At 41.0% G+C, this 15,862-nt stretch overlaps 1 protein-coding gene across 1 annotated transcript in view; it reads right to left on the bottom strand.

The window, feature by feature from the left end:
* The window catches only part of LOC132397523 (mucin-2-like), a 232,308-nt gene that overhangs the window by 90,891 nt on the left and 125,555 nt on the right, over nt 1-15,862 (bottom strand). Inside the window, exons 30-32 of the mRNA XM_059976354.1 lie at nt 14,263-14,446; nt 9,352-9,577; nt 8,208-8,386 (exon numbers count right to left, since the gene is read on the bottom strand). Of these exons, the coding sequence (XP_059832337.1) occupies nt 8,208-8,386; nt 9,352-9,577; nt 14,263-14,446 (589 nt within the window). The remainder of the gene's footprint in view (nt 1-8,207; nt 8,387-9,351; nt 9,578-14,262; nt 14,447-15,862) is intronic.

Consider the following 15,862-nt stretch of genomic DNA (forward strand, 5'->3'; position numbering starts at 1 on the left):
AACCATATAACAATCACAGCACGGAAACAGGCCATCTTGGCCCTCCTAGTCCATGCCGAACCCTTAATCTCACCTAGTTCCACCTACCCACACTCAGCCCATAACCCTCCACTCCTTTCCTGTCCATAGACCAATCCAATTTTACCTTAAATGACACAACTGAACTGGCCTCTACTACTTCTACAGGAAGCTCATTCCAAGCAAGGATGTAATGCTGAGGCTTTATAAGGCACTTGAAGTATTGTGAGCAGTTTTGCGTTCCTTATCTTAACCCTTACATACTGTTCATATTCAATACCTTCACAGTATGGTCCGGGTCAATTTTGACTTGGCACAAGAATCCCTTTATAACAAGTGTCTATACCAAATTTTGAACCACAGATCTATTTAGAATGTATAAGTAGCCTATCTGACATTAATAAATGTGTGATTATTCCTTAATTAATGTTTCAGAGATCTAGAACCATAGAACATCACACCACAGAAACAGGCCTTTTGGCCCTTCTTGGCTGTGCCGAAACATTTTTCTGCCTAGTCCCACTGTTTTTTCTCCCCTAGCCTCAGTGGAAAAAGCCTCCTTGCATTCACTCTATCTATACCCATCACAATTTTATACACCTCTATCAAATCACCCCTCATTCTCCTACGCTCCAGGGAATAAAGTCCTAACCTGTTCAACCTTTCTCTGTAACTCAGTTCCTCAAGTCCCGACAACATCCTTATAAACCTTCTCTGCACTCTTTCAACCTTATTAATAACCTTCCTGTAATTATGTGACCAAAACTGTACACAATACTCCAAATTCGGTCTCACCAATGTCTTATACAACCTCACCATTACATTCCAACACTTATACTCAATACTTTGATTTATAAAGGCCAATGTACCAAAAGCTCTCTTTATGACTTGTGATGCCACTTTTAGGGAATTATGTATCTGTACTCCCAGATCCCTCTGTTCTACTGCACTACTCAGTGTCCTACCTTGTATGTTCTACCTTGGTTTGACCTTCCGAAGTGCAATACCTCACACATGTCCGCATTAAACTCTATCTGCCATTTTTCAGCCCATTCCTCCAACTGGTCCAAATCCCTTTGCAAGCTTTGAAAACCTTCCTCACTGTCCACTACACCTCCAATCTTTGTATCATAAGCAAATTTGCTGATCCAATTTGCCACATTATTATCCAGATCATTGATATAAGTGACAAATAGCAATGGACCCAGCACTGAACCCTGTGGCACACCACTAGTCACAGGCCTCCACTCAGAGTAGCAATCCTCTACTACCACTCTCTGGCTTCTTCCATTGAGCCAATGTCTAATCCAATTTGCTACCACACCATGTATACCTCGCGACTGAATCTTCCTAACTAAACTCCATTTCAATAGATACGGGTCAAATTTGTCCCAGAACAGCCTCAATGTACAAAAAGTTGTAGCACCTGTACAAAAGTATAAAATTTTTAAATATTTTCATTTTTGCGCATTTTGGGTCACCTTATTTCAGTCATCAAATTTCAGTTAAAAATGGCATTTAGGGTGTTTTTACTGCTGTTAAATATCAAAATGGGTCAAATTTGACACGAACAGTATGTAAAGGTTAAAAATGATGTGCTGGCATTGGAAAGGGTCCAAAGAGTTCATGAGAGCAATCCTGGAAATGAAGGATTGACTAATGAAGAGTGCTTGATGGTTTTGGACCTGTGCTCACTACAGTTTGGAAGAATACAGGGGCATCATATTAAAACCTAAACAAAGGCCTAGACTGAGTGGTCATGGAGAGGATTTTTCGTATAATGGGAGAGTCCAGGACCAAAGGGCACAGCCTCAGAGTACAAGAATGTTGCTTTAGAATGGAAATGAGGAGGAATTTCTTTAACCAGAGAGTGGTGAATATGTGGAATTCATTGCGATAGTCAGTTATGGAATCTAGATCATTGGCTATATTTAAAACGGATATTGATAAGTTCTCAATTAGTAAGGGCATCAAAGATTATGGGGAGAAGACAGGAGAGTGAGGCTGAAAGGTGTAATAACTTAGTCAATGGTGGAATGGTGGAGCAGACGCAATAGGATGAATGGGCTAATTCTGCTCCTATGTCTTATAGTTTCAGTTTTGTATCATCACAGGTGTCGAAATAAAGTAAGTAACTTTTTGTCTGAGTGCATTCAGGCAGACCTTGACTTCAATAGTACATTGAGGTAGTAAAAATAAAATAAAACTAAATGCATAAATACAGTGTTGTAGATACAAGGGAAGCCCAGAACAAGTAAACTCATGAAGTGCAAGTCTTTAACAAGGCAATTTGAGAGATCAGCACTGAATGATGGAGTGAGAAGGATCCTTAATTGTGTGTTGTTTTTCCAAGGCAGGGAAGCAGCATCTTACAGGACAACATCCTGCATTGTTAACAATTGCTTTCCAACCATAGATGTTGCACAACCTTTTGAGTTTCCCCAGCAGATTGTTTGTTGATACAAATTTCATGATCGACTGTTTCTTGTGACCCTAATTATCCAAATAGCATTTATTAGCCCTTGGCCAGTAGCCTTCCACACTTCAGTAACCCAAATGCTTGCATAAATATTTCCTAAATGTGCTGCCATCTGGATTGTAACCACACTGTTGGAGAAAAAAAGTCATCCTCAAGTCTCCTTTAGACCTCTTCCTAATCCCACCTCCTCTTGGTTTAGCTATCTCTGCTCTACGGAAAAGTTTCCCAGTATCTACCAGTGTTGCCCCTCAAGATTTTATAAATCTCACTCAAGTTTTCTCAGGTTCTTCTGCTCCAAGGATAACTAACCCAGCTTATCCGGTCTCTAAAAACTCACAAACGTAGTTCTTCTTTTAATCTTGATTGTTGGAAACAAGTAAATTTACAAAATAGTAAAATTATTTCAATTGCTAAAGTGTTTGAGAACTCATCTTTTGCTATGATTGGCTCCCCAACTTCTTTCTATATGAGATCTTACCTTAAGACCATAAGACAAAGGAGCAGAAATTGGCCACTTGGCCCATCGAATCTGCTCTGCCATTTTATCATGAGCTGATCCGTCCTCCCATTTAGACCCACTCCCCAGCATTCTCACCATAACCTTTGATGCCCTGGCTACTTAGATACCTATCAATCTCTGCCTTAAGTACACCCAGTGACTTGGCCTCCACTGCCGCCTGTGGCAAATTCCACAGATTCACCACCCTCTGGCTGAAAAAATTCCTTCGCATCTCTGTTCTGAATGGGCGCCCTTCAATCCTTAAGTCATGCCCTCTCGTACTAGACCCCCCCCCCACCATGGGAAACAACTTTCCCACATCCATTCTGTCCATTCCTTTCAAAATTCAAAATGTTTCTATGAGGTCACCCCTCATTCTTCTAAACTCCAAGGATTACAGTCCAAGAGCAGTCAAACATTCCTCGTATGTTAACCATCTCATTCCTGGAATCATTCTAGTGAATCTTCTCTGAACCCTCTCCAATGTCAGCACATTCTTTCTTAAATAAGGAGCCCAAAACTAAAAGCTAAAAGAAGATAAGAGGTTGCTTTGGCAAGTAAGGTGAAAATAAATCCAAAGGGTTTCTACAGTTATGTTAATAGCAAAAGGATAATGAGGGATAAAATTGGTCCCTTAGAGGATCAGAGTGGACGGCTACGTGCAGAGCCAAAAGAGATGGGGGAGATTTTGAACAATTTATTTTCTTCGGTATTCACTAAGTAGAAGGATATTGAATTGTGTAAGGTAAGGGAAACAAGTAGGGTAGTTATGGAAACTATGATGATTAAAGAAGAGGAATACAGGTGCTTTTAAAGAATATAAAAGTGGATAAGTCTCCAGGACCTGACAAGATATTCCCTAGGATCTTGAGGGAAGTTGGTGTAGAAATAGCAGGGGCTCTGACAGAAATATTTCAAATGTCATTAGAAACGGGGATGATGCCAGAGGATTGGTGTATTGCTCATGTGGTTCCATTGTTTAAAAAGGGTTCTAAGAGCAATTATCGGCCTATAAGTTTGACGTCAGTGGTGGGTAAATTAATGGAAAGTATTCTTAGAGATGGTATATATAATTATCTGGATAGACAGGGTCTGATTAGAAACAGTCAACTTGGATTTGTGCATGGAAGGTCATGTTTGACAAATCTTATTGAATTTTTTTTGAAGAGGTTACTAGGAAAGTTGACGAGAGTAAAGCAGTGGATGTTGTCTATATGGACTTCAGTAAGGCCTTTGACAAGGTTCCACGCGGAAGTTTAGTTAGGAAGATTCAATTGTTAGGTATTGCCAGAGAGTAGTGGTGGATAACTGATTGTCAGGTTGGAGGCCAGTGACTAGTGGTGTGCCTCAGGGATCTGTACTGGGTCCAATGTTGTTTGTCATATACATTAATGATCTGGATGAGGGGGTGGCAAATTGGATTAGTCAGTATGCAAATGATACTAAGATAGGTGGCGTTGTGGATAATGAAGTAGGTTTTCAAAGCTTGCAGAGAGATTTAGGCCAGTTAGAAGAGTGGGTTGAAAGATGGCAGATGGATTTTAATTCTGATAAGTGTGAGGTGCTACATTTTGGTAGGACTAATCAAAATAGGACATACATGGTAAATGGTAGGGCATTGAGGAATGCAGTAGTACAGAGTGGTCTAGGAAGAATTTTGGATAGTTCCCTAAAGATGGAATCACATGTGGATAGCGTGGTGAAGAAAGCTTTTGGTATGCTGGCCTTTATAAATCAGAGCATTGAGTACAGGAGTTGGGATGTAATGTTAAAATTGTACAAGGCATTGGTGAGGCCAATTTTGGAGTATTGTGTACAGTTCTGGTCACCAAATTATAGGAAAGATATCAACAAAATAGAGAGCGTACAGAGGAGATTTATTAGAATGTTACCTGGGTTTCAGCACCCAAGTTACAGAGAAACATTAAATAAGTTAGGTCTTTATTCTTTGGAGCATAGGCAGTTGAGGGGGGACTTGATAGAGGTATTTAATATTATGAGGGGGGTAGATAGTGTTGGCATGGATAGGCTTTTTCCATTGAGAGTAGTGGAGATTCAAAGAGGAGAACGTGAGTTGAGAGTTAGGGGGCAAAAGTTTAGGGGTAACACAAAGGGGAACTGCTTTACTCAGAGAGTGGTAGCTGTGTGGAACGAACTTCCAGTAGAAGTGGTAGAGGTAGGTTCGATATTGTCATTTTAAAAAAGAATTGGATAGGTATGTGGACAGGAAAGGAATGGAGGGTTATGGGCTGAGTGCAGGTTGGTGGGACTAGGTGAGAGTAAGTGTTCAGCACAGACTAGAAGTGGCGAGATGGCCTGCTTCTGTGCTGTAATTGTTATATGGTTATATAGTTAAAACTGCACTCAGTACTCCAAGTGAGGTCTTACCAGTGCCTTATAGAGCCTCAACATCACATTCCTGCTCCTATACTCTATTCCTCTAGAAATGAATGCCAACATTGCATTCGCCGCCTTCACCACCGACTCAACCTGGAGGTTAACCTTAAGGGTATCCTGCACGAGGACTCCCAAGTCCCGTTGCATCTCAGAACTTTGAATTCTCTCCCCATTTAAATAATAGTCATTTATTTCCTCTACCAAAGTGCATGACCGTACACTTTCCAACATTGTAATGCATTTGCCACTCTTTGCCCATTCCCCCAATCTATCCAAATCTCTCTGCAGACTCTCTGTTTCCTCTGTTTTCCTCCACTTACCTTTGTATCATCAGCAAAATTAGCCACAAAGCCATCTATTCCATAATCCAAATCATTGATATACAACGTAAAAAGAAGTGGCCCCAACATGGACCCCTGTGGAACACCACTGATAACCAGCAGCCAACCAGAATGGGATTCCTTTATTCCCACTCTCTGTTTCCTGCCAATCAGCCAACGCTCTATCCACATATGTAACTTTCCCATAATTCCATGTGCTTTTATCTTGTTTAGCAGCCTCAAGTGCGGCACCTTGTCAAAGGCCTTCTGAAAATCCAAATACACACATCTACTGCATCTCCCTTGTCTAGCCTACTTGTAATTTCCTCAGAATTTTCCTTTAAGGAAACTTTGCTGAGTTCTGCCTATCTTGTCATATGCCTCCAGGTACTCCTTAACCTCATCCTTGACAATCAAATCCAACAACTTCCCAACCACCGATGTCAAGCTAGCAGGTCTACAATTTCCTTTTTGTTTCCTTGCCCCCTTCTTAAATAGCGGAGTGACATTTGCAATCTTCCAGTCCTCCGGAACCATGCCAGAAATCTATTGACTTTTGAAAGATCATTGCTCATGCCTCCGCAATCTCCATAGCTACTTCCTTCAGAACACGAGGGTGCAGTCCATCTGGTCCGGGAGATTTATCTACCCTTATCAGCTTCCTGAGTACTTTCTCTGTCATAACTGTGACTGCACACACTTCTCTCCCTGACATCCTAGAGTGTCCGGTATACTGCTGATGCTGATTTCTCCAACATCTTTTTCTATCGGTCCTATCTTTTTCTATCGGTCCTATATCTACTCTCACCTGTCTTTTACTCTTTGTATACTTGAAAAAGCTTTTAGTATCCTCTTTGATATTATTTGCTAGCTTCCTTTCATAGTTCATCTTTTCCCTCTTAATGGCCTTCTTAGTTTCCTTTAGTAAGCTTTTAAAAACTTCCCAATCCTCTGTCTTCCCACTAATTTTTGCTTCCTTGTTATGCCCTCTCCTTTGCTTTTACTTTGACTTTGACTTCTCTTGTCAGCCATGGTTGCATCCTTTTTCCATTTGAAAATTTCTTCTTTTTCGGACTATATCTGTCTCGTATCTTCCTCACTTCTCGAATAAACTCCAGCCACTGCTGCTCTGCCATCCTTCCCGCTAGTGTCCCTTTTCCAGTCAACTTTGGCCAGTTCCTCTCTCATGCCACTGTAATTTCCTTTACTCCACTGACAATACCGAAACATCGGATTTCAGCTTCTCTTTCTCAAATTTCACAGTGGACTCAGTCATGTTATGATCACTCTCTCCTAAGGGTTCCTTCACCTCAATCTCTCTAATCACCTCTGGTTCATTACACAAAACCCAATCCAGTACAACCAATCCTCTAGTGGGCTCAACAACAAGCTGTTCTAAAAAGCCATCTCATAGACATTCTACAAATTCTCTCTGTTGAGATCCAATGCCGACCTGATTTTCCCAATCCACTCGCATGTTAAAATCCCCCACAATTATCATAACACTGCCCTTCTGGCAAGCCTTTTCTATTTCCTGTTGTAATTTGTAGTCCACATCACTGCAGCTGTTAGGAGGCCTGTATATAACTGCCATCAGGGTCCTTTTACCCTTTTGGGTCAGGGTCCTTTTACCCCTGAGGGTCAGGGTCCTTTATGGGTTGAAAGCTCAACCCATAAAGATTCTGCACCTTTCAATCCTATGTCACCTCTTTCTAATGATTTAATATCATTTCTTACCAATAAAGCCACGCCACCCCCTCTGCCTACCTGCCTATCCTTCCGATACACTGTGTATCCTTGGACGTTCAGCTCCCAGAAACATGCATCCTTTAGCCACATCCCAGTGATGGCCACAATATCATACCTGCCAACCTGTAGCTGTATGACAAGATCATCCAACATATTCCTTATGCTGCGTGCATTTAAGTATAACACCTTAAGTCCAGTATTTGTTTCTTTGTGCTTTGATTGCTCTGCAACTTTATTGCACTGCAAGTCAACCCAATGGCTGCAAATTTGCCCCATCACCTGCCTGTCTTCTCTGATATCTTGACTGTTCACTATCTTAAATTTATTTCTGTTTTCTCCCCCCCCCCGTTCTATCATTCCAGTTCCCAGCCCCCTGCCAAATTAGTTTAAACCCTTCCTAACTGCTCCCATGATGCTTGTCAATAATCACCAGAGATCACTGATGTTAGATATGTTGTTGGTATTGGAAATGGCTAGGTTCAAATGTTTATAAATTTAACAATGAATATAAGGTAATCACCTGGTAGGTGATCCAAAGAGGCTTTTTTATCCAGTGTGTGAGAATTCACTGTTACAAAGGACAGTTGAGGTAGACAGCACTAATGCATTAACTGGGAATTTTGATAAACAGAGAAAGAAGCAGGAGGAGATAATGATAGGACTTGATGAAGGTGTGACTGAAATATCAATACTAATTTGGACCTTTCGACCTATTGGCTCTGCCTGATGTACGGAGAATACTTACGACATTCTCCATGTGTGTAATTTCTCCAGTCGATGCAAATACCGTGAGCCATACATGTAGTTGCATAAGTCTGCAAACTTGCACACACTACCGAGGTACTTGTTGTCAGGCACTCATCATGCACGCATGCCTGGTAGTAGGAGTCTGGTAGAACAAAGGCATGGCATTTTTCAAATAGCCTAGAAATAATGAAAATTATGAATGTTTGAAAAAAATAATTAAAAACTATTATTCTTGGTATGAAAACAGTAATAGGTAAAGAGTAAAGTTTCACCTACACTGTCCTCTATAATTCATAGGTCATAGAGCATGGATTTCCATTTGTCCCAAACAAAATCCTGCTCTAACTTCCACTGAACAAATATGTTATTCCCGGTGCTTCCACATTTCTTCTGAGAAAGCCCACTTCCTAATTTGTGCATCATATTCTAGCTTTGTAGATGATTGCATCTGGTCAAGTGCTGAACTGAACTCATTAAAGAGCTGACAGCCTCACCTTCAGCCTCCATTCTCAACCTCTGACCTGGAAGGGCTGAATTGCCTACTGCTCATTCTGTTTCGTATACTTTTATGTTCTTAGAGTCAAGACAAGTTGTTTGGTTACCTTGTAGATATTCCCACTATTATGATTTTTTAAATTCTTTATTTTTCACACCTGCTTCTGAGGCCGAGAGAGTGGGATTGTCGCTGTGCAAAGCTTTTCCACTTTAATATCTTTCACGCACTGGTTACATTGTGTAACAAGGTCAGCTGGCGGTGCAGTGAGATCAGTGTTGGGCTCAAGAACGGAGGTTCCGGAGTTCGATCTGGTGACAGGCCACCCCCGAGTGTGCTCTCCAACTGTGCTGAGTTGATGTCGGGTTTGCAACTCGGCCTCTTAAAAAAAAACACTGCCACCCTGCACGATGTAGTCTTCCTTGGACCCCGAGAGAGACAACTATATATATTATACACACATAATAAGACACCCACTTCATCTAATTTTTCCCTGTCCCGTCTCAAAGAATTACCTCTTCAAACATGGATTATCGTAATCATCTATACAGTTGCATTAACAAGTTTTGACAATTTATTTAATTCCCTGACCAACCAAAAACTCAGAGCTGATGTAACCTGAAATATTGACAATCGAATAGTTTCTTACTTGCTTGTAATGAGCTTGCAAAGAGAGTTGGATTTGCAAGGTTGTTGAGTTGCTTGAGGAAGGATTGTCACTTGAGGTGGTGCTGTGGTCAGTGGTGTGGATGGTCCATTACAGCCCGGCTTACTGGGATCTTTGTTTTGCCAGTAATCAACCATTTCAGAACAGGAGGATACTACCTGTCCACTGGGCAGCATACAGTCATCATTCTGAATATTATTACACGTTCCTAAGAAAACAGATGTTCAGCAAACATTATTTTATCAATATTATCACATACATCTTACACAAAATATGTAAACAGTGTATTACAACTAACATATGCTCCATGGCTTTAAAGGTCTTTATATATTTTAATTCCAGTATGGCTGCTCTGATTGAAAATATAAGAATGTATCTTTGTATCCAGTCATATATCTCATATATCTCATCAATCTCATGACTATTTGAGACTTGTTACTACACAGTTGAATGTGTTCACAGCCTATTCTAGTAACTTTCTGTGAATGTATGAACATTATTTACTTCATCCATTGAAAAGACCTACATAGGGCTACTTGAGTTTCTTTTTAGTGATACAAGTAAGGGAAGTTCTGTAGGATCTATGCTGTTGCAGCAAGGGGTGACTGTTCAGAGAGGATTGCTGGATGAAACCAGTGGTCAGCAGCATCTGCGAAGGAAGTGGACAGTGACATTTCAGGTCAAGAACCTTTATCTGGGTTGAAAGACCAGGGGTAATTTCCAGTATAACAAGCTGAGCAAGTGGGTTAAGGCAGGAGCTGGAAAAAATAGATGTATCTAGCTCATGTTTCATCCCTTCCCCTCACCACTTTATACCAACTGCCTCCACTCTATCTTTGAGACCAGATGAAGGGTCTCAATTCACAATGTTGACTGTCCATTTCCCACCATAGATGCTCCCTGACTTGCTGAGTTCCTCCAGCAGTTCATTTTTGTTTGTACCAAATAATAGCATCTGCAGTCTCTGGTGTTTATAATTTAGTATGAATAAAAAAGATTCTGTAGTTGCCAGAAATCTAAAGCAACACACACAAAATGCTGGAGGAACTCAGCAGGTCATGCACCACCTCAGAGGAACTCAGAATGAAGGGGGATCTCAATGAATCCTTTCGAATTCTGAAAGGCCTCGATAGAGTGGATGTGGGGAGGATGTTTTCTATGTGGGGGAGCAAGACCAGAGGACACAGCCTCAGAATAGAGTGGCATCCTTTCAGAATAGAGGATGCACTTCTTTAGCTAGGGGATGGTGAATCTGCAGAATTTGTTTCCACAGTCAGCTGTGGAGGCCAAGTCATTGGATATATTTAAGGCAGGTGTTAATAGTTGCTTAATTAGGAAGAGGATGAAGGGACACGGGGAAAAGGCAGGAGTTTGGAGCTGAGAGGGAAAATGGATCAGCCATGACAAAATGGTAGAGCAGATTTGATAAGACAAATGGCTTAATTCTGCTGCTATATCTTATGGTCTTATCTATGGAAATGTATAAACAGTCAACATTTTGGACTGAGACCCTTCTTCAGGTCTGGAAAGGAAGGGGGAAGAGGCCAGTAAGAAGGTGAGGAAGGGAAAGAGTACAAGCTCGATGGTGAATAGGTGAAGCCAGGTGGATGGGGAAGGGGGATGAAAGAAAAAGCTGTGAGATGATAGGTGGAAAAAGTAAACAGCTAGAGAAGAAGGATATGAGAGTGAACCAATGGAGAAAGGGAAGGAAGAGGGGCACCAGGGGTCCATGATAGGTGAGTGAAGAAAAGAGAAAAAGTAAGGGGGCAGAGTGGGGAATTGAAGAAAAGGGAAGGGGAGAAGTTGATGTTCATGCCATCCAGTTGGAGACTACCTAGGTGGAATATGAGGTGTTGCTTCTTCAGCCTGAAAGTGGCCGCATCATAGCAGTAGAGGAGGGAATGAACTGACATGCCAGCATAAGAATGGGGACGAGAATTAAAATTGTTGGTCGTTACAAAATCCTACTTTTTGTGGATGGAGCGAAGGTGTAAAGTGTTCCCTCATCTGGAGAGATTGTTTGGGGTCCTGAATGGAGGCGAGGGAGGAGGTGAATGAGTAGGCGTAGCACTTATTCTGCTTGGACAGTGATGAGTGGGGAGGAAAGAATGGATAAGGGAATCACAGCTCATAGTGGAAAGTGCAGAGTGTGGAAAGAGGTGTATTTGATGGTAGGGTCCCATTGAAGGTGGCAGTAATTTCAGACAATGACATACTGGTTGTGGAGGCTCACGGGGTGGTAGGTGAACAGATCCTCGTGGAACACCACTGGTCATCAGTCTCCAAGCAGAATACCTCCCCCCCCCCCACTACCACCCTCTGCTTTCTATGAGCAAACTAATTCTGTATCCATACAGTCAAGCTTCCCTGAATCCCATGCCTCTTGATTTTTTGAATTAGCCTGCCACTGGGAACCTTATCAAATGCCTGCCTCAAGTTGATATACAGCACATCCACACTTCTACCTTCATCATTGTGCTTTGTTATATCCTTGAAGTATTCAATCAGGCTCATGAGACAAGACCTGCCCCTCACAAAGCCGTGCTGTCTCTTATCAGACTATGCTTCTCCAAATGCCAGTAAATTTTTTTTCTAAGAATCTACTCCAATAATTTTCCCAGCATTTAAGTAAGACTCACGGCTCTTATCCCCTATTCCATTTCTTGAACAAAGGAGTAAAATTTGCCACCCTCTTTTCATCTAGTACTGCTCCTGTGACCAGTGTGTCACAAAGATCATCGTTGAAAAACACAGCAGTCTCTCCCATCACACCCCCTAAAAACCTAGTGTATATCCTGTCTGGCTTCAGGGTCCTATTTATTCTAATGTTTCACAAAAATTCCAGCACATGCTCTTTCTTAACATTGACATGTTCAAGCATATCAGCCTGTTTACAGTGACCTCACATGTGCCAATGTCCCTCTCACTGATGAATGCTGAAGTAAGCAATTTACTAATGACCTCCTGTAGCTCCTCTGACTCCAGACTCCTCTATCTCTGAGTGGTCCAATCCTCAATCTGGCCATCCTCTTGTTCTTCACATATCTGTAGAACATTTTGGGCTTTTCCTTATCCTACCCAACAAAAACTTCACATACCTGCTTCTATTTCTCCAACGTCCATTCTCCTGCTCCTTCCTGGCCATCTTGTAACTCTTTAGAGCTCTGTCTGATCCTTGCTTTCTAAATGTTAAGTAAGCTTCTTTCTGCCTCTTGACTAGATGTTCCACATTGCTTGTCAACCATGGTTCCTACCCCTTATCATTCTTTTCTCACTTCAATGGGGAAAAAACAACACCCAGAACCTCCTGCAAGTTCTCTCTAAACAACTTCAACATTTCTGTTGTGCATTTTCCTGAGTAAATCTGTTCCCAGTTTATGCTCCCCAATTCCTGTCTAAAAGCATCATAATTCCTCTTCTTCCAATTAAATACTTTCCCTTAACTTTTAAAAGTTATTACTATACCTGGCACAACGTCATCATCTGGCAGCTAATTTCATTCACTCACCATTCTCTGCACGAAGAAGTCACCGCTCAGATTCCTTTTAAATTTTTCCTCTCTCATCTTAAACCTATATCCTCTAGTTTTCAGTTTCCCTTCCCTATAAATAAAAGACTATATGCATTTATCCTATCTGTACCTATCATGATTTTATACATCTCTATAAGATCACCCACTATTCTTCATTCCAAGAAATAAAGTCCTTTCCTAACCAGTTGCCCTGTAACTCAGGTCCTCAAGTCCCATCAGCTTCCTTATAAATCTTCTCTGCATTCTTTTCCATTTATGATGGCCACCAAAACTGAGTGCGTTACTCACTAATGCCTTGTCTAATTGCAAAAATAAGTATAATAGAAACAGACTCTTCAGACTCTTCACAACAAATGTTATGTACCCATGTACATTAATCTCATTTGCCAACACTATATCCTTCATGAGTTAGCAATTCAAGTATTTATTCCTCAAAATTCTTGTGAAATGCCTGCTTCCATTTAGAAGGGAATGTATTTAGATTCAGTTATGTATTCAACTACTGGTGTTGCACATCATTCATCTGATTCAAGGGAAGATAATTTACTTATTTGTGAGTTTTTGTCAATATCAGTCTTTAGCAATGCAAGAGGTAATCGATATTAGCCATATTAGTTTTCTTTTCTTTCTAATTATGAGGAAGATAAACACCTCACATGGCATATTCAACTTGAAAGAATAGTTTTTTTCTATTGTATTAGTATACTGGAATACCATGGATAGATTTGAACACAATTAAGTCTGCAGATGCTAGAAATCCAACCAAAACACACAAAATGCTGGAGGAACTCAGCAGACCAGGCAGCATCTATGGAAAAGAGTAAACAGTCGACTTTTTGGGCTGGAAGGGTCTCGGGTCTTGGTCCAAAACATCGACTGTTGACTCTTTGCCATAGATATTCTGTGGACAAATCTGTTGAGTGAGTCTGCTAAATGTTCCCTGATTAATTCCTGAGCAGTGGGTAGGTCACGTGAGGAGATATTAGGCAGATTAGACCTGTACTTTTGTTCAAAAAAGTAAGCTTTGGTCTCATTAAAACTTGCTAAAGTGATGTTGGGTACAGGATAGACAAAGTACGAAGGTTTCCACTGCTGGGAGTCCAAAGCTAGGGCTCACAGTCTCAGAATAACAGAATTAAGCATTTAATACATTGATGGGAGGGGCACTCTTTACCCAGAAGGTAGGGAATCTAGATGTCTCAGTAGCTGAAATTACTAAAAGACAGAGCTCAATAGATTCTTAGAATGAAGGGATAATTGTGTGGTTGAGGTAAAATATCAGCTGTAAATAATTTCTATTTCTTAAATTCTTATTCTAAATGCTTTACTTAAAGAGTCTGTGAAACAATCTTCATCCTTACCACAATGCCCCTGTGTTTTATTTCCAAATAGTTCACTTGGAAGTTTAATTGCAAAAGCTAAACCACTGGAGGTGATGAGAGCTTTTATTTTGGGAATATGAACCATTATGTTAATGCCCGACCTGAAGATCCTCACGTTATCTCTTAAGTACGGAAGTGACACAATACTTCCATTAATCGTTACCTGCATAACAAAGCAAAGTTTCAGAAATTTCAGAAGAATCAGAACAGTTAAAAAAAATCTAGTGCTTTCCTTGCATATATGATGAATAAACTCTTCTTGGGCTTCCAGCCGGGCACAGGTATCAATTTTAACCAACATTTTGATGACAAACTCTGCCATCTTCATTAGGGATGATGCCTAGGCATGTCTAGTCCAGTGGTATTTATACCCCTGTCATCTATCCCTCCAGATTGGTTAGTCCTCATCCAATTAGGTTTCTGCTGCCCACTTTGTTTGCAATCTAATTCCAGTTCTTACTTAGATCAAGACCTTATCTTTGTTCAATTTCTTTTCCTCTAGTTTCACTTCAATGGTTTACTTCATCCTTGGTCCTAAAAGCCATTGGCACAGTACAGTAGTTTTGCCACTACTTTGGTTAACCGTGCAAAAACTATTTTGGACCCGGACAGTTTCCACAAGGAAATAAGATGATTATGTGCAACATTCCTACAGAATGGCTACAGGGTGAAGGAAATCAATTGTGCTTTTAAAAGGGACAACAGAAAAACCAGGAAACCTAACGGCAAGGAGGAATCCATCACTACCACCTGTCTTTCCCATATTTCCACAGTTTCTGGAATGATCGCCAGGATCCTGAAGAAATACTGGATTAATGCCATTCACAACCCGTAAGGAAGCTCAAATCACAGCTTATGCAGGTCAGAGATGACCTGGGACTCAGGATGGCTGGTGTTTACAGGATTCCTTGTGAATGCGGAGCAGCGTGTACCAGCCAGATGGGGCACACAGTGGAAACCTGCATCAAGGAGCACAGGAGATGTATCCGTTTGGGTTACTCAGAGAAATTGGCGGTAGCGGAACATTGTATTCGCAATAGCCCTAGGATTAACTTCAGCACAAAACTACTGTGCTGCGCCAATGGCTTTTGGGACCATCTGGTGAAGGAAACCATTGAAATAAAACTAGAAAAAAGAATTAAAACAAACATGAAGGTCTCACTCTAAGTAAGAACTGGAATTCAATTGTAGACAAGATGGTACAGTGGAAACCTGATTGGATGAGTACTAACCAATCAGGAGAGATGGACAATGGGGGTATATACCACCTGACTAGACATGCTGAGGCATCATCCCTGATAAAGATGGCAAAGATTGTCATTGAAACATCAGTTAAAATTGAAATCTGTACCCAGCTGGAAGCCTGAGGAGAGTTTATAAGCAGAACAATTATCTCTTAGAGTCATAAATTGATACCTTGAACCTCTGCCTGCATGGTAACTCTTGTATCACTCGGACCTTCTTCTCCTTATTAAAGTTTTCTAACAGTCTCAACAAAAGCCTTAACCTTCACAGCCATTAGAAGAAAGTCCCAGCTTCTCTCATGCCCGTTTAATGCAAGTGGTTTACTTATTGGCTC

Source organism: Hypanus sabinus, chromosome 7 (genome assembly GCF_030144855.1).
Source record: "Hypanus sabinus isolate sHypSab1 chromosome 7, sHypSab1.hap1, whole genome shotgun sequence".
NCBI lineage: Eukaryota > Metazoa > Chordata > Chondrichthyes > Myliobatiformes > Dasyatidae > Hypanus > Hypanus sabinus.